The 19,284-nt window shown below is 46.8% G+C and overlaps 1 protein-coding gene across 1 annotated transcript in view; it reads left to right on the top strand.

Annotated features, from left to right (window-relative positions):
* The window catches only part of COL17A1 (collagen type XVII alpha 1 chain), a 46,981-nt gene that overhangs the window by 3,323 nt on the left and 24,374 nt on the right, over nt 1-19,284 (top strand). The window contains exons 2-16 of the mRNA XM_065920105.1: nt 1,388-1,450; nt 3,590-3,634; nt 4,565-4,669; nt 6,085-6,216; nt 7,272-7,319; nt 8,188-8,223; nt 9,399-9,446; nt 10,759-10,902; nt 12,130-12,288; nt 12,876-12,947; nt 14,248-14,319; nt 15,278-15,346; nt 16,609-16,770; nt 17,138-17,215; nt 18,395-18,439. Coding sequence (XP_065776177.1) covers nt 1,399-1,450; nt 3,590-3,634; nt 4,565-4,669; nt 6,085-6,216; nt 7,272-7,319; nt 8,188-8,223; nt 9,399-9,446; nt 10,759-10,902; nt 12,130-12,288; nt 12,876-12,947; nt 14,248-14,319; nt 15,278-15,346; nt 16,609-16,770; nt 17,138-17,215; nt 18,395-18,439 — 1,267 coding nt within the window. The 5' untranslated portion in view covers nt 1,388-1,398. The remainder of the gene's footprint in view (nt 1-1,387; nt 1,451-3,589; nt 3,635-4,564; nt 4,670-6,084; nt 6,217-7,271; nt 7,320-8,187; nt 8,224-9,398; nt 9,447-10,758; nt 10,903-12,129; nt 12,289-12,875; nt 12,948-14,247; nt 14,320-15,277; nt 15,347-16,608; nt 16,771-17,137; nt 17,216-18,394; nt 18,440-19,284) is intronic.

Genomic DNA, 19,284 nt, shown 5'->3' with positions numbered 1-19,284 from the left:
AGCTGACTGTGCGGATCTTGGTGAATTCCACCAGGTAGTTGACCAGTTGGTCTTGTGTGGTCTTGATTTTCAGTGGGGAACTCGCCCAGGGCTTCATTTGGACTTTTGTTGACCTAGATACTTTTACCTTTGTGGATGTCCTTCCTCCATTTAAAAAAAAAAAAAAAGACAAAAAACTGCTTGAAAGAATATAATCCAAGTTAGAGTGTGTTCATTTTTCCATTTGATTTTAAAAGAAGTTAAAAACTTTTTGCGGGCCCCAATCATAGTTAAAAACTATGATTGGACTAGGCCCTCTGCCCATTGCGCCTAGTGGATAAGTAGACCGTAAAGTCACCAGGCAGGAGAAAAAGACTGAAAGGAGAGAGCTTCAAGAAAGGGGTGTCCTGGGTGGGAGTAGCTTGCCCCAGAATTCTAAAATCCCGATTTGAACTGCACCCAAAAGATCAAGTAGGAGGAAAGGAAGGTTGGGCAGAGAGAACCCCAGGGAAAGCCAGGTTTCAAGTCCTTGCAGAGCCTGAGACTGGTAACTACAGCCAAAAGCACCCAGTTGGAACAGGGATCCTTACCTTGGTCTCCTGAACTGTGTCCCTCCCCAGCCCAGCCCAGCCCCACCCCTGAAGTCAGCCTTGCCTCATCCCATCCACGCTTCAGGACACAGTGAACAAGATCTCAGTGATTTTCTGCCCAGAGTAAGAGTGAAGGGAGAACGTAGATGACTTGTACAGATTTTTTTCTACATATTTCAGTAGATTTTACATTGACTTTCTTGTTCTTTTTTTTTCCTACCTAAGTCTGTAAAGAAGCATATTAGGGCTGTTGTGTTAAAGAGAAAATTTCATATTGTGAAGTATAAAGTTCCACACAAGTATGACCATCAAAATGGTTTTTATCCTGATTTCAACCCATCAAACATCATTCTCACATCTGAACTCTAAATAATGAAGCATGAACGTCTCTTATTCACAGAGCATTGTATAGAACACTGAACATTGTGGGATACATCAAAATGAATTAGCTGAAAGCACCACGTGCTTTGAGAGATATTGTATTACTTGGCAAAAAGTGGAAGTTTTATAGTCAAATGTCAGGGTGCCAGATCTATGTAAGACCTTTAATGCTCAGCAGGGTGCAACCTGGTCAACTGGACCCTGAAAAAAAAAGATAGTACAAAAGAGTAAGATCCAAGGTGGAACTATTAAATTACTTCCTAGCTAATACAAGAAATGGGAATGACTCTTATTAAAATATATGCATATGAAAGAATTATGGTTTGAATTCTGGGAATCCAGTTTTAGTTCTCAGCCTGAATAGTAGGGACCTATACTATATATGAAAAGTGGTGGTAATGGACATGGCTATTCCTGGTTTCTGGCTTTTTCTGTAGGTGGCGATGATATGGATGTAACCAAGAAGAACAAAAGAGATGGCACTGAAGTCACTGAACGAAGTAAGAGTGTGATAAATGTCATTATAAAAGTAATAAAAAGTTTGGAAAAAGTAATAAGTCATTCCTAATTCTACCACAACTACTGTATCTTTTTTTCTATTTTTTATGTGTTTTTTTTAGTTTTTTTCTTAGTTTTTTTGCTCTTTTTTCACTGTGTAATTTTTAATGTATTCCTAAGTAGGCTTTATTTTTTCCTTTAAGAAGGCTTTTGTTGATTTTTTAATACACTTGTAATCGAAATGTGTTCCATTTTTTCTTCAAAAGACCAGAAGTGCCATTTCAATGTTACAGTTTTTTAACCAGCATTTTTAATGATTTCACAATATCCTGTTGAATGAATTTGCTAGAGTTTATTCAATTGTGTTCTTATTTAGGGATACAGGGTGATGGAAATACAAAAGAATAGTATCCCCATTACTGCAGGGACGAAGTTGGAATCACACTGGTGTCACAGTTGCAATCTACTCTGAAAACTGAAAACAGGCACATTTCTTTTGTGAAACTGCCCAAATGATAAATTCAGAGACATTTAAACTGTCCCCTTAGCAGCTCTAACTCTTTCATCTATCCTGTGACTTTCATATATCTCTTAAAAAAAAAAAAAAAAAAAAAAAAACAACTCTGCGTCCACAGACTTGGAACTCTAAGTTAAGAAATAATTTATTTTTATGTGTCATAGAATCCCAAGTCCACACACACAACAAGAGGTTTAGTGAAAGCTCAAGGACTATTATTCAAATCTAGCTGCCATTTTTGTCTCTACAACCATTTCCTTTTATGCATATGATGCTGTTTCTGCTCCTTTAATAACCCCATGTTGCTGCTAAGACAACCAAACTAATAGGAACACGCAGGGTGTAGAAAGAAAGGGTGACGGGTGGGAGCAGTAAGACCCGTGTGGGAGGGAGCAGTTGCCAGCACACAAGGTGATACCCCACCATCTTCTTCATCCTTTTCTTGTTTCATGAGCTATGCCTGCATACATACCACATATATGCATATGCTCGGGCTTGTGCACACACATATGCATGAGAAGTGTGATTTCAGAAAACAGGGGGCTCAGCTAAATAGGGGCACCTTGATGTCCAACCGAGAGGGAGGTAGTGGTTGGTGATGGTCACGGTCAGAGCACAAAATTGGCCTGGTTATGGTTTCAGAATCTACCCACCCCCCATGCTGCTGTAGAGGAGAGAGTGATTCAGGAAGGCAAGAGTTCTTTATTCTAACTGGTGTTTTTAAAAAACACAAAAAACTTTTATGACCTCCATAGACTCACCACCACTTGGCACCTTCTCCATTCCATGGTGGCTCAGACGGTAAAGTGTCTGTCTACAATGCGGGAGACCTGGGTTCAGTCCCTGGGTCGGGAAGATTCCCTGGAGGAGGAAATGGCAACCCACTCTAGTATTCTTGCCTAGAAAATCCCATGGACGGAGGAGCTTGGTGCAGGCTATTGTCCATGGGGTCGCAAAGAGTTGGACACGACTGAGCAACTTCCCTTTCCATTTTAGGAGGTAAACGGACTGATTCTCAAGTCTGTCTTAGATATTCACCTGTCCATGATTTCACCAAGCACCAAATGTGACTTATCAACCCCCTTCCTTCGTACATGTCCTCACACTCAGGCATGGCCCTGAAGATTTTAGAATGAATTATGCATCCTTGAGATACCCCCAAATTCATAAAGAAGTTCAAGGTCATTGTCCACATCACAGTGGAATCAGCCAGGAAGATGTACTGGCCTCAGCTGGACTGGGTGACTGTTCAGAAGGGACAGTGCAGAGAAAAGTGACTTGAGGTTCTGATCCTGCTTCAAAGGTGAATCCAGGCCTGGGCGAGATCTAATTGTTAGATGAGAGACATTAATGCACGGTAACTCGTTTTTCAAATCAGTGGGTAACTAACTACTTTTGGTCCCAAAGAAATATAAACCTATTTTCCAGGTACATTAAGTCCCATTGTTATTGCACCTATTTGCTTTTACAGTGGGTCAGATCAAATCCCTTGAAGCCCAAGTGTATAAAAATCTACCTTGAACCTCATTAAAGTGCTGAGCTTATGAAAGATGCGAGGCCTTGCCAAAGTAGAGGAATTTCAATGCATTACATAAGATCTCATCTTTTCTTTGTCTCTTTCTAGTCATCACAGAAACAGTAACTACAAGACTTACATCCTTACCACCAAGTAAGTGACTTATTTTGAGAACTTTCTTCTCATTAAGGCTTGTGCGAAGGGCTCCACATATAATCTTTTTCATGAGCTCTCACTCATCAGTCCAGCAAATCCAGACTATCAGAAATCTTTTTTTTTTTTTAACAGCTGTGTTGACTTTAACTTATCTCCCACAGAATCCACCAGTTTGAAGTGTGTAATTCAATGGTCATTAGTCCATCCATAGAGTCGTGTGGCCCCTTTGCAACAATCTAATTTTAGAACATTTCCATCCTCCTTCCCCTCTCTCTGGCCTCTGAAAAGCACAAATATGCTTTCTGTCTCTATAGATTTGATTGGACACTAAAATATCAGACATCTTCTCCAGCCTGGGCCTGGGTTGGGAGGAGGGAACCGTAGTCAGGCCTCTGTTTGAATCTACTCTTCTCTCAGGAGGTTGCTGGGGTTAGTGGATTCTATAATGGAGATCCAAGCCCTCAAGCTAGCCCTGTACCTCCTGGGAATCCTGGTTCAGGACAGGGTGGGAAGCCCCCGCATCCACACATAGGTTGGAGCATGATGAGCTGCCAGGTGAAACACCATCCTCATAGAGCTGTCACTCAGCCCTCTGACACTTCCAGCGGCTGCCAGGTCCAGGGCACTGGCCAGGCATTCACAAAAGTCCAACCTGGGCCCTGGCCTCAAGGAGTTTTCATTACTTGCTGACTTTTCTAATATTTAAATTATCCTAACCAGCAACCACCCTGGGAACTTTCTTTTTAAATTGGGTAGAATATTTGCTCTTGACCTTTGTATCAAAAACAAACAAAATGAGATCCGTGTGGTGCTGGTGGGAAAGAGGCCCCAAACCCCAAAGAGGTCATGAGTGAGAAGCCAGGGAAGGCAGGTGAGAGGGGTTGCTGAGTCCACTTGTAGATTGTCACCTGCTCCTCGTTTCTGCAGAAGGGGGGACCAGCAATGGCTATGCTAAAACAGGATCTCTGGGTGGAGGGAGCCGGCTGGAGAAACAGAGCCTGACACATGGCAGCAGCGGCTACATAAACTCAAGTAAGTGCCTGCTGGTGGGAGGGGTCGGGGAAGGGCAGATGGGCAGGGAGAGGGATCACTACCACTGTTTGTCATCCATTCCAAATGTCCCGAAGAGCTGTGAGGCCTATTTCAAATGGGATCAGTTGTCATTATGTCCCCAATAAAAATAACATAATTAAGAAGCTTTCCTAGAGAGGTGACTCCTTTCCTGCTGAACTACTTACTCTCTTTAACTCATTTCTTTTAGAAAAGGGTATGCATGTCTGAGGGTTTACAGTTGCATTAACAACAACAAAACAACAAAAGAAACTTAACGGTTAGGTTACTGTGCTAAGGAAATCTGGTGACATACAACCCCAGACTATGTGAGTTTCCACTGGGCAAATATCCAACACAGACCCAGTAGATGCCAAAGAAATAATATTTCCTGGTAACTTTCAATTGAAACACAACAAACAAAGCAGGGAAAACACATATGCACGCACATTGCCTCTAAAACTATAGTTTTAAACTTTATACTTTATATTGGAGCATAGCCAATTAACAGTGTTGTGATAGTTTCAGGTGGATGGCAAAGGGACTCAGCCATACATATAAATGTATCCATTCTCCCCCAAACTCCCCTGGTACCCAGGCTGCCAGATAACATTGAACAGAATTCCCTGTGCTATATAGTAGGACCTTGTTAGTTATCCATTTAAGATACCACAGTGTGTACATGTCCATCCCAAAGTGAAGTGAAGTGAAAGTTGCTCAGTCACATCCAATTCTTTGCGATCTGTATAGTCCATGGGATTCTCTAGGCCAGAATACTGGAGTGGGTAGCCTTTCCCTTCTCCAGGGGATCTTCCCAACCCAGGGATCGAACTCAGGTCTCCCACATTGCAGGCGGATTCTTTACCAACTGAGCCACAAGGGAAGCCCATCCCAAACTTCCTAGCAATCCCTTACTCCCATTCCCCATTCCCCTTCCATGCCCCCCGCCACTTGCAACCAGAAGTTCATTCTCTAAGTCTGTGAGTCCGAAGTCATTTTTTAAATCTTGGAATGACACAAGATATGCAAACAGCTGAGCTGCCCAAGAGCTGCACATGTCCTTACCTGTGGAGAAATATTTGCATGTGGGATTGTATTCCAGTGCACCCAGCAGTGGTCTACAATTACAGGCCAGGTCCTTAGGAAACAACCTGCTTCTCCACTTCCATGCACTTTGGCTACAGACAGAAAGGACCTCCCTGCCTTTCAGGGTTCTGGGAAAGGGCAGCAGCAATAATTCCACCTCCATTTCTGAGCACCCTTTCGGTCACGCTCTCCTAAAGGCCTCTGGCCCCTCCACAGGGCCCTCCTTCATTAGGACTGACTGCATGTACCTAGTATAACTGTATGTCACCCTGTGAAGTGCTCTGAGGGTTTATGTCTTTCCCCACTTGTAGGTGGGAGCATGCGAGGCAGTGCCTCCACCTCCAGTTACAGGAGGGCTCATTCACCTGCCTCCACTCTGCCGAACTCACCAGGCTCAACTTTCGAGAGGAAGACTCATGTCAGCCGCCATGGAACATATGAAGGTACAGGTCCCACAGACTTTAAGAAAGAACTACTCTTTCCCCTCAGTAACGTCTCTCACCCTTTGAATAAATTCAGTTATTTTGTCCTAAAGTAGAGCCTCTGGCATGACTTTCTGGTGGGGCTACTTCGCAGGCAATAGGACACATAGGACTTGAGCTCAGGTAAGAAGTCAAGGCAAGACACCCAGTTTGGGGTTATCCACAAAGGGTTATTAGTAGAAGTTGGAAAACTGGAGGGGTTTGTCAGGGAAGAGAGTTCAAAAGCAGAAGGGAACACAGAAAGATAAAGTTTGGGGGAAAATGGAGAAAGAAGAGCCAGATCACAGAAAGGAGGAGTCAATGGCAATGCCATTTAAGTCAGAGAGAGAGGGGGCAAGCTCATGATCAAGAAGGAGGAGGTGAGAGGAAGACATCTGGGCTCTTCTCCTAAAGTTACTGGAATTCCTGGCGATCTATATAAATCTAAAGTTTTAGTGGATAACAGACAAGCCAGGTGCAAATGGGTCTAATAGTGAATGAGATGGGTACTAGTGATGGAAAAACAGGATATCGTGCTTCTGGATATCCCAGTAAATGATTTTGACCCAAGGCTGCCAAAGGTAGGGAGAACCCTAAGTCCAGGCCAGGTGGAGAGGATCACCACAAGTGCACCCTGCTGCTCTGCCAGCACTGGTCTCTTCACTTAACGAGGCCCACCTCCAGAACAAGTCGCACGAGGTCAGAGAACTGCTGGTGCTGACAGCGTGTTCGTTTGATCAGAGATGGGTCTTCGGCATCAGCACTGCATAGGGCAAGAGTTGAGGAAGCAAAAACAAAAAGGAAATGAAACAGTTGTTCAAATTTGAACAACTTCAAACAGCTGTCCTTGTTCACTCCTTGTCCCACCCAAGTAGATCAGTGACCAGGAGGAAGTGCCACAAGCAAGTCCCTTGGGCATAATGTGTTTAAATCCTGGGCTGAACACCCAGGCTGCAGAGGTGCAGAAAGGACCCACTCTCTCGGAAGTTATTTGGGCTTAAATGGCCATTTGTACTAAGTGTTTGTCCTTTCTCCAGGGAGCTCCAGCGGCAACTCTTCCCCCGAGTACCCTCGGAAGGAATTTGGTATGTCCTACCCTTATTTTCTAAAGAAATGGTCGGTCAAGCCTGGCAGGGATGGAGAGGGAACATCATGAGTTAACATCATGAGTTAAGTGGGTTCTTCTAGAAGAGTCTGACCTCTGCTGACCTTGGCTCTTTATCCTGAAGCATCTTAAGGGGATGGATGGTCAGATGCATCAGTTTGCTGTCAAAAATCTTTGCTCATGAAATGGCAAGCTTCTCACACAAGGCTCAGGCTTGGGCAGATAAGCCCTAAGGCCAGGCAACAACCATAGATTTTCCCTTCCACAGGACCCACAGAGACCTTCCTACAAAGGGGAGCAGGGGTGAGAATACACAAATATCAAACATCCCAGCACCTCTACCTCAAAGGGGCACATTTTAACCGAATGAAACCCAAGGTGGGACCTTAAATCTTGAGTCCGTATTCTTGGGTTCCCACGGTACATAAGAACTGATGATATGAATGATTATAATTTCATTTATTTACTTGCTTACAGGGCAAAAACCAAGACAGTCTCTAACAGAAAACTAAAGGAAAGACCTGGCAGTCTCTTGATAAATTTGATCAATGTGATCAACCAGTCCAAATGGATCGTGATTACCTTAGTTAACATTCTAAGTGTGAGCCAATTTAACATTCATTTGCTAGCTTAGCACCCTAAACACACTAGGGCTTACATAATTTTCTATTCCCTTTGGCCATGTGGGCATCATTTATTAAACATCCACCATCCATAAAGGTTTCTATCTGGATATAAATGCACTATGAAAACCTCCTCCCCCACCCAAATAGGTCTGCCTCCATGTCACAGATATTTAGCATGCCACCTCTTATATATGCCTAATATTACTTTTCTTTGTTTCTCAGCATCTTCTTCTACCAGAGGACGGAGCCAAACACGAGGTAATCTCTGTCACTGGGTTCAGTTCAGTTCATCCAATTAGTGTTTTCTGAGCATCTAACGTGTGTCCAGATGTGAGCCAGGGAAAGTGAGGAGTTAAGAATGAATAAGCCATGGTTTCTGACCTCAAGGAGCCTATAGCACCTGGCAGTCTCCTTTGGGAAGGGTGGATTTTTGACAGCAGACTAGCAATCGTGTGCAGTGGTTCACTCTGCTGTGGATTGTCTGAAGGTGCTAGCATCACATCTCATTTCACGTCGAGTCTCCTGGGTGACTTTAACAAGTTGTGCTGTAATTGCATTTACACAGCAAAAAACAAACAAACAAAAATGAGCACAAGCCCCTCTTTTTCATTGTTCCAGGGGACGAAGTTCTCTGTGAGAGTTTTGCACTGTCCACAACTGCTTGTGGATAAGGCCCTAGCAGGGAATGTGGTCCTGGAGAAAGCTGCCCGTGATTTATTCAGTGAGGGTGAGGGTGAGGGTGGCAAGGAGTGTGTCAGGGAAGTGCTGAAGGCAGAATTCCTAGGCCCTGGGCATTCGTAAGGGTCAGTCTAAGCCTCCCAGGGGCCTGGAAAGTTAGGCACATACCAACCACCCACATAGTTGATTGATGCTGATGCTCCTCCTGAAACTTAGGATGTTAAATCACTCACTTGCTGCCCTAAAAAGGCCAAGATGGCTAAGAATATACTAGAATTCTCTTGCTATTGGCTGAGAAACCCTGGAGACAGAAGAGCAGCTTGGTTCTGGTAAAGGGGAGTGGGCCCTAGGAAGTTGTGAGTCGCTCAGCCGGGTCCGACTCTCTGTGACTCCATGGACTGCAGCCCGCCAGGTTCCTCTGTCCATGGGATTCTCCAGGCAGGAATACTGGAGTTGGTTGCCACTTCCTTCTCCAGGGCCCTAGGAAAGGGGTTGGTTGTTGCTGATTGTGATGGCGCCTCCAGGCTCAGCCTGTGGTTTCTGCTCTCAGCGGCGGGTGGGGGGTGGGGGGCAGTTGTGATCTGGGATAAGGAGAGGACTCCTCTTTCTAAGCAGCACTCATGCTGGGCACACCTAGGTTTTCGGTCCCTGGATCACAGAGCAGCCCAAAGATGAATCTGCAGCTCAGAGCTCAGTGTGGGGCACTGTGAGCCCAGCTCCTCCTTTCACACCTGTTCCGTCTCTTCCCTGTGCAGAGAGCGAGATCCGAGTTCGGCTGCAGAGCGCGTCCCCGTCTACCCGCTGTAAGTGCTCACGTCCTGGGAGGGATCCAAGAGCCCAGGGCTACTGCTGTGCGCGCAGTCCCTCGTGTCATAAACGACACGTCTAAGGTTGCGACAGGGACCCAGGGCTGAGTGCAGGGTGAGGAGCTGAGTGAGTCCTGGGCCCTGCTGTTCTGTAGTTCACAGACAATAAACCAGCTCAGGGACGGAGGGAGTGGGGGCCAGAGGAGTCTTCCCAGGCTAGTCAGTCGCTTGAAGGGAGAGTAAAGGAGGGTCTCAGCGAGATGAGTGGGCAGAGACAAGGGAGGAAGTTTCAGTACACCTGAAGGAAAAGGAGCAGGAGGGCCTCAAAGGGGTGGTTAAGACCAGAGAAGGCAGAAGTGTGAGAGTCCGAACTTGGTTATCTCGGACGTCTCTGTTTGTTGACCACGTTGCTCTCCTGTTGTCTGCCATTTTGAAATGAGCCCAAGTGGGTGGGAGCCAAGAACAAAGACCAGGAAGAGAAAGAGCTGGCTCGGGTGGCTCAGGATTCAGAGATCGGGACTGGTCCCAAGAGCTCAGGGCCTGAGCCGTGGGGTCCAACTCCAGGCCTGACACGGTCTCATCTGAGTCCTTCCAGGCTTGGGGAGGGGGTTGTTGAGCACAAAGTCTGGAGCCCTCAGGGGCGGGGGTGCCTGGGCGGTCCTCCGGCGCATGTCATCAGCAAACGCCTCCTCTCACACGTTGCCCTTGCACGATGCCGCCCTCCTCTTCTGTTTGCCACCTTGCGAGGCGCAGCATGTTTTACTCCACTGAGTCACCTCATTGCAAATCCTATCAGCTGGAGGGCCTGGAAATTAACTCACAGGAAAGCAGCATAATGTTTGAGAGTTATGGGCCACACATTCCTTTTTACACTTCAGAGCATACAAGGTCAAAGACCCCACACCCGAGGCAACCTCTGCCTGGGATGAGACCACTGCTGAACAATTTGTTTCAAGGGGTCTTGTTCTCTAGCTATCCCAGGTGTGAATGCTCCCCCCGATCCAGGATGACAGGGTCTTCCAGCCACAGAATCTTCCCTGTGATGTCTAATTAGGAAATATCTACGAAGAACTTTGACCTCCTTATAGAGCCACTAGATTTATGAGGCCATTAACATTACAAAGTGCCAGGTTAATCAGTGCTATAAATTGACAAGATGCAGAAATGACAAGGCTAACCAGAAATGTTCCAGCAGGTGAAGTGGATGCTTCATTCTCCCCAGTGTTCAGGGTGCCATGAATGTTCACCACTGCAGCTGGACTTGGGAAGGAATCCCAAGCCTAATGAAAAACTGGGGGATTCCTTTCAGGGACAGAATTGGATGACGTCAAGCGTTTGCTCAAAGGGAGCCGCTCAGCAAGCGTGAGCCCCACCCGGAATTCCTCTAACACACTCCCCATCCCCAAGAAAGGCACCGTGGAGACCAAGGTGGTGACAGCGAGTTCACAGTCAGGTAAGCCCCTCAGCATTAGGCTGCTGTGGAAGGAAGGGAATAAGGTGACAGGTGTGCCCAGGCAGGCTTTTCAGGATGCAGCAGACTTCACAAAACCCTGAGCGTTGCTCTTCCTGCAGCATGAAAATGTGGACTGCACCCTTCTCACCTCCATCTGGTCAGCCTTCCCACGTGCAGGCCATTGTCTGGCTCTAGAGCCTAGAGATTCTCCCAGGAAATTCTTGACATATCCTGGGAATGTGTTGGCCAGGTTCCCCAAAGGAAGAATGTTGGGGAAAGTTGTGATGTTTTCTGTCATTCACTCACTCGTCCGATAAACATTTATTATATACTGCCTCTTCCAAGCACCAGGCACTGAGGAAAGGCAATGAGCAGGGTAGACTGAGGGGAAGACAAGCAGGATGAGTGTAGTTCAGCACTCATACATCATGTGCCTGCCAAGTGCAAGGTGGGTTCTGTGGGAGGCAGAGAGATGAATCAGCAGGTCCCTGGGGGGAGGTGAGGAGAGAAGCCAGTTCTGCTATATATGAGGTGAAGCTTTCCTCTCACTACTGGAAAAAAAAAAACACCTTGAGATAGTGATCTTTTGTTTTTCAATATAAAACCAAAACCTTGGAGTAGTTTGTGACCTGTGTGGCTAACTCCCTCTCAGGTAACAAATAGGCAGAATTGGTTTCAGATTTGAGATGCACCCAATGCCACTCAGGGTGACAACATGCCCCTTGGGTCTGGTTGGCACAAAGAAATGTTTAAGGAGCATTCAACAGGAGAAGGCTGCCACCGGTACAGAGTGGCCTCAGAACTGAGGACTTCCCTTCCTGCACTGCTGTCTGGAATTCTACTGTAAAGGAGTCATAGCTCCACGGCATCTGTGAAGGGGAGTCAGCAACAGAGAGAGAGAGACCATTAGCGGGGACAGTGCACTGGGAGGTGGGGGGCGGGGGGGCTTAGAAGGAGAAATGGGTGGACCCTAGAGCAAAATTTACCTACTTCAAATTTCACCAAGAGCCAGCAAGAATTTCTGACCCAAGAGATCAGGTTTTCACCAGCAACAAGATTTCAGACAGAAGTGGGATGACCAACTGCTGCCATTTCCTTAGACTGAGGGAGTTGCCAGGACTAGGGACCTTCAGGGCTAAAACTGGGAAAGTCCTGGCAAACCAAACCCACTGGGTTCCCCCAGCACAGAGAATGCATTTGTCTCACTGGGGTGTGTGTGTGTTTCAGTGTCTGGCACCTATGATACAACCATCCTGGATGCCAACCTTCCCTCCCATGTGTGGTCCTCCACATTGCCAGCGGGGTCCTCCATGGGCACCTATCACAACAACATCACAACCCAGAGCTCATCCCTGCTCAACACCAATGCCTATTCTGCAGGATCAGGTTTGTGGCTCCCAGCGCACAGCCCCTCCCTGTCCCGACCCCTCCACACCTCATGCTGAAGCTGAACAGCCCCACCAGCATTTGCCATCCCCATGGCTTCCTAGAAGGGCTTCCTGTGGCCAAGCATCCCAAGATTTCCACTGGAACTTCAATTCAATTCCTATGCTGATTACTCTGGTGGAATATATATATATATATATATATATATATATACACACACACACACATATATCTATATATGATGAGAAAGAACATGAAAACAAATATAAGGATTAACTGTGTAAACTTGAGAGATCATTTAACTTCTCATGGTTTTAAGTGCTCTTTCTGTGAAGCGGTCACGAACAAGAAGGGCTTGGCTGGAATCGATGTCCATTCAAAGCCCCGCCAACCTGCGGCTGCCCATTGGCTATTATGACCCAAGGCACACCATGGACTAATGATTGGCTCCATGCTACAAAGCAGGAGCCCAAGGTTTTCCTAAAAACAATAATGTAACACAGTGCAGTGCTGGCCTTTCTTCCAGTGCTTCTCTGCCCCTGTTCTGTGTGGATGTACTCTCACCAACCTTCTTCCCTCCCCCGCAGTCTTTGGAGTTCCAAATAACATGGCCTCCTGCTCCCCAACTCTGCAGCCCGGAATCAGCACCAGCTCCTCAGGTCAGTGCTTGCCAGCTTGAAAAAAAAAATGGTTGCTCTTGCTTAGTGAGGGAAATGGAATGGTTTGTAGGGAAGATGTTCTTCCTGACCAAGAGCATGAGGACTTCCTCCACACACACACACAGCAGCGCAAAAGCAATAACCAAGGAGCTGCGTTAGAAGGCACAGAGCCTGCCCTCCATCACAGACGCAGCTCAGCCTCCAAGGGAAAGGGGGCCAGAGGCTGCACTTATGTGCTTATTCTGTGCCTGTCCTTTATCTAGTAGGAGAGGAGGAGAGATGGAAGGAAAGGGACCAAGTGAGGCAGAGCTCGGGACATTTTTAGGTGGAAAGCATTGTTAATTTAGAAAGAACTTAACCACATCTTAAATGCTGTAGTTCCTTGGGGGCTCAAACAATGTTACTGCTTTGCTTCCAATACAGATATATAATCTTTTTAAAGGATTTATTCACTCTTTTTCCATATATATCATCATAGCCTATATGTAAATAAGTTATCAGCCCATTTCTTTTGTTAAAGAAATCTGCCTTCTTTCTGTGTTGTCATGACTAATATCACATAGTGATGTAGGCCGTTTTTATTTTCCTTGGCCTTCTTAACTTCTGATATCAACACCTCCAATTAACTAGTGTCCCACAAACCCAGCAGATACCAGATTCAAGCTTTTTTCCTCTTGCCTTTGCTAGTTTACTCTGCAAAGTCCTGACTGAGGAGGGTGGGCTGATGTTGGATTTTGTGCCCTAAACTCCAGATAGGATGGAATACAAGAAGCTGTTAACTAGGGAGGAATGAGCTTCTACATTGTTAAAAACAGACAACCAATCAGCCTTTGAAATACTACTGGGAATGAGGGGACTTCTACGTGCTTGAGTCAGAAGGAAAAATAGGGTCCTGCCCTGTTAGTGCCTCAGCCACTGTGTCTGAATCTGCAGTTCCCGTGCTGTATACCAAGGCACCCTAAGGTCCTGCAGAGAAGGGAACCCCTGGGATATTTGAAATTTTTGAAGCATACAGCAACATCTGTTAAACCCTATGCAAATTACTACTATTAAGTTGTGTGGACCTAAGTTGCTCAATAAATGGAGCTTAGGAATTTTCTGGGTGGGGCAGTGGAGGGAAGAAGCAGTGTTTAAAAAATTACCATGTCAGTAAGAGTGTGGGAACTGAGAAGGTTCAGAATCTCTGTCATGTGCAAGTGCATTCATCGTGAAAGTGGTTTAGGGGGTTCCTGGGACTGGCTGCCTTACTTAGAGGGCCTTGTCTATGTACCTGCTCTCACCTGTCCTCAATTCCTCTCAGTGTTCGGCATGCAGAACAATCTGGCCCCCAGCTCATCCACCCTGTCCCATGGCATGGCCACCACTTCCACAGGTGTGTAACTGGGGTTTGGAGCCTAGGCGCTGGGAAGCAACACCTCTTTGCAGCTATAGCTCACAATAGCCCTTTTCAGCAATGGAATTAGAGGGACCAAAATGTCCCCAAAAGTCAGCTGACCTTTCCCACCAAAGAAACAACCCTCCATACATTGACCAGAGATGCCAATCTCAGTCAAGTTCTGGCTCAGACATGAGTGAGAGCCTTGCTGGGGGTGTGTCTTCTATGTCTCCATGTCTCACCACTGTCCTTAACTGCCCACTGTCACTGCATATCAATCATTTGGCTGACTTTATAGTGCACCCCTCTGCAAACCTGGGGGAGGTAGGACAGAAGAGCCTCAGGCTTTATCCTCAACTTGCTTACTGTTTAGTTGGAGGGCTTCTCTGGTGGCTCAGATGGTAAAGAATTTGCCTGCAGTGTGGGAGATCTGGCTTCAATCCCTGGGTCAGGAAGATCCCCTGAAGAAAGGAATGGCTATCCACTCCAGTATTCTTGCCTGGAAAGTCTCATGGACAGAGGAGCCTGGCAGGTTACAGTCCAGGGAGTCACAAAGAGTGAACGTCTCATGCATATGAAACACCTGGGGGATCCTGTAAGAAAGCATGAATCAAGCTTTGCTGAGCAGGTGTTGGTACTATAGGAGTTCAGAAGGGAAGTAGATGGGCGGGGCTGGGGGGGTGCGGTGTAGGACAACTTCATGGAGGAGGTGGCCTTTGGAACAATCCTCCAAGGATGAGGATTATATCATACAAAGTTTCATCTAAGTTTTGTTGTCCCCATGGCTAGAGAGAGTGGATTTCATGATTCAGTATTATTCTGTTCACTATTATTGTTCACTATTATCTTCCTCTCCCCTGGGGAGGCTGCCTGTCTGCCAGGGCAGGTCAGCTGCTTCTGCACAGCATGGAGCTGCCTCCTGTGCCTCACTCATTCAGTGGTTCTTGTCTTGCAGCATATGGTGTGAAGAAAAATATGCCCCAGAGTCCCACTGTTGTGAGCACTGGGGTGTCCACTTCTGCAGGTAAGTGCTGTCGCCAGCTGCCAGAGGCAGGCCAACACACAGGAAGGTCTGTTCCTTAGTTACATGTGGCAGGAGGGGACATAACCCATGGGTGGTCTGAGGTCTACAAAGGGGACTTACCCAAGGGCCTCCTGGTTATTTCCAGGAGTGAGCAGCTGGGTGTGCCTCTCACCTTACCTTGGCCTTCCAGTCCAAGGGGGCCATGAAGCTTCACCCTCCACACCTGCCCAAGGTCAGGCCCACATAGCCCAGCCCCCACCCCTGTTGGAAGCCCCATCACAAGGACCAGGGTGCCCCCTAGAAGCTGCCACACCCTCCCTACTTTCTGTGGCATCTTTATCAACTGGGGCACATGACACATGATAGCCTGTTTTCTCCGCTGCTCTGATCCTGGTGTATTTCCCTCCATTCAACAAGTTATCCATCCAAAACCTGTTTTTACTGAGTACCTGCTTTGTGTGAGACAGTGTTCTGAGCGCCCGGCTTCCCAGGTGGCTCAGTGGTAAAGAACCCACCTGCCAATGCAGGGGATGAGGGTTCTATCCCTGGAAGATCCCCTGAAGGAGGAAATGGCAACCCGCTCCAGTATTCTTGCCTAGAAAATTTCATCGGCAGAGGAGTCTGGTGGGCTACATAGTCCATGTGGTTGCAAAGAGTCTGACACAACAACTGAACAGGCACGCACTATGCAGACACAGACAAAGAGCCTAGATTCCCGTTGTCACCAGGCTGACAGTTCCAGTGGAGGAAGCTGATAACAGGCAAATGGACGAAATATACAAGATAATTACAGAAAATGACACGTAGTTGAAGGACAGACGTAGTGAAGTGGTAGAGACAGGGGTGTGTGCATGCTGGATGCGGTGGTCGGGAAAAGCTCCCCCAGCATGCACGCACTTGGGACTTTATGAACCTACTCAGTTAATTTAAAAAGGGCCTACCTGGCATAGTAACTTTGACCCATTTACAGAAGATCCTATAGAGTCCAGGTGGGAGGCAGCCCCTCAGGCCAGTCTCCAGTGCTTCTGATGTTGACCCAACCTCCTGATGGCCAGGCCCAGCCATGCAGAGACATGAAGATGTCTCTGGTCCCCAAGATGCTTCTTAGTAATGACTGTCAGCATCAGTTAGAGCAGGAGCCCCTCAGACACACCCACTTACCCCTTTCCTTTCCTCCACCCTCCTTTTCTTCTTCTCCTGGTTACTTCTTTTCCTTTCCCTCTACTTTTTCCATCCTCATCACCCACTTCTTTTCTCTCCAGCCAGCACCACAAATGTCCAGAACGATGACCTCTTGCACAAGGACTGTAAATTCCTGATCCTGGAGAAGGACAACACACCCTCCAAGAAGGAGATGGAGCTGCTGATCATGACCAAGGACAGTGGGAAGGTCTTTACAGCCTCCCCAGCCAGTGTCACTGCAAGTACGTAAGAGCCCATGAGACGGATTTTGGAAGAAAGACAGTGTAGGCAAATGTCCTAGCAAGGTGATTTGAGACGTTTGAATGATGAAACCACAGTCATTCCATTCAAATGAAAACTGTCTGTTGAGTAGTGTCCCAGGGTCTGCCTTGAATGCAGACAAGCTAGGAAAATTCCAGCAAAGAGCTCTCAAAAGGGTCTTTGGGCAATAAGAAGTTACCTAACCCCAGGCCCAGACTGGGGGTGGTTAACCCCAGGAAAGCAGGGCCCTCTTCCTACCAGGCTAACCTCCACCTCTGCAAGCGGGAAAGGATGTGGGTGGGGGAACAGGGAGAGAAGATCCGGGATCATCACGGGTTGTGTGCACAGCTTCTTTTTCAGAGGACACCCTAAAAAAGGAAAAACAAGCTGCGTACACCGACACCTACCTAGTGTCAGAAGCTAATGGTAAGAGCAAATCTGATCGCTGTCCACTTTGGCCGTTCCGTCTGTCATTGATCTGTCTTCTGAGACCTCAGACCTCAGCGTGTGGTCCTGACCAGTAGCATCATAAGACCCAGGAGCATATTAGAAATGCGGAGCCCTGGGCTCTAAACCAGACTTGCTGCGTCAGAGGCTGCATTTTCCCAAACTCCCCTATTGATTTGTGTGTGCTTATCATGGAAGCAAAGACTTTCCCTGGCACATCTAAAGTCCACTGTGGCATTTTTTTTCTCACCTTTACTAGTCCTCCCATGATTTTCAGAACTCAGAAAAAAAGCTTTGCAAACCACTTGCTAGCTTTTTTTTCTTCCCAAATACCTGGATTCTGTCCTGGATTACAATATTTCTTCACATGGTGGTTCCTGTGAATCTCTCGAAATCATGAATTTCAGGGAGCTCAGTAAAGAAAGAGAAAAGTTAAGCCACAGAACATTTTTTTTTAAATGCAAATGAAATGAGTTACAATCCTCTCAACGTCTAACACTAAGTCTTCTTCTCCTTTTTTTTTTTTCCGAGATACTTAAGTGTTTATTCTTTGATTATCTGAAGCTTGGTCTTCTAAATTAGCAGCTCCTTACATTTTAAGGGTGAAGGTGGGGTTGTGGAGCCAAAGGACCCTTTTCAGAACCTGGTGAAAGCTGTAAACAATTTTTCCAGAAAATCTCACACACGCCCACAAACTCAGTGGTGGTATAGCATCTGAGACTCAAGCTCAGCCCTTCTCCAGGCCCATCTTTGCCGTTCTTTTCTTCCCAGCCCAGGTTAGGAAACTGTGTGCAAAGCCTTTTAACCAAGAAATCAAGAGTCATTTCTCACAAGCACATTTATTGTTTGAATGCCATGGTCACCCCTAGTATGTCCTCCAAAAAATGTCTTGGGCTTTCAGGTCACAAAAGTTTATTACAGTGTACTTTTGTCCACTGTGAATTGTTCGCCAAGCCAAGTCTTCATCAACATAATTATTGCAGTATGAGATCGGTGAGGACTGAGTTAATGATGTTGCTGCACATGGCTGTTCCACGAGGTCCCTGGGGCACACCTCCTTCAAGCCCCACGGAAGGTCCACGCACAGGCTGGACCGTCCTGTGGGCTCCTGCTGTTTAAGGGCTCAGTCAAAACAGTGATCTGGGTGTTGTCTTTCAGGAGACGTGAAGACTGTGTCTGCAAAGGGCAAGGGCGCCTCAGCAGGTGAGTAAGAGCGACGGGTCCCGCAGCAACAGGAGTGGAGGAGCTGGTGATGGTGATTGAACTAGATAACAGCCCCCTAGCCTGGAGCCAGAGCACACATGAACACCCCAGCTCTAGAGTTTCCCCAAAAGCCTTCAAAGGGAGTGGGGTGGAGGGCGGTGGAGGGATTGGCTGGGGGCCAAAGCAGGGCTGCAGAAGGAGCTCAGCTCAGGAGACAAGCTCACAGGTCACACTGCACCTGCGGGACGCCCACTATCTGGGTGCCTACTGTCTGGGTGCCAACTATCTGTCCAGGATCTGTCAACATGGCAAGAGCAACACAGCAGGGCTACTGTTGGGTCTTACAAACCACTCTCCTCCCCCTGCCCACACGCCTTCAAGGTGACCCTAAGATCACACACATCTCCAGTTCCTTACACCTTCCTCACTTGCTCCCATCATCTTGTGAGAGAAGGAAATCAAGTATCAGCCCACTTTAGATATTAAAAACAAAATAAACTTTCACTAAAAAGAAATAAAAAGGCTCCTGGCCACCCTTTAGGTGCTGAGTATAGTTCTAGGCACTGTGAGGATTACAAAGAAAGAGCCTTGTGAACTGAGATGTGGAGATGGGGATTATTCAGATTTGGGCTTAATGAAATGCAGGAGGTTGTGGGAGATCCATGTTCATAATCAAGAATTTTAACCCTGATGCTCTCTACTACATCCTGTGCTAATTACGCTGCATACCTTATCTCATTTAACATCCATTTCATGAAGAAAGGTCAACTTTGAACTCCATTTTCTAAAAAGAGGAGTCAGAGAGTTCAAGGGACCTTCTCAGGATCTCACAGCTCAAGCCCAGG

This window comes from Muntiacus reevesi, chromosome 2 (assembly GCF_963930625.1).
Source record: "Muntiacus reevesi chromosome 2, mMunRee1.1, whole genome shotgun sequence".
NCBI lineage: Eukaryota > Metazoa > Chordata > Mammalia > Artiodactyla > Cervidae > Muntiacus > Muntiacus reevesi.
This window is presented reverse-complemented; position numbering and strand designations above follow the sequence as displayed.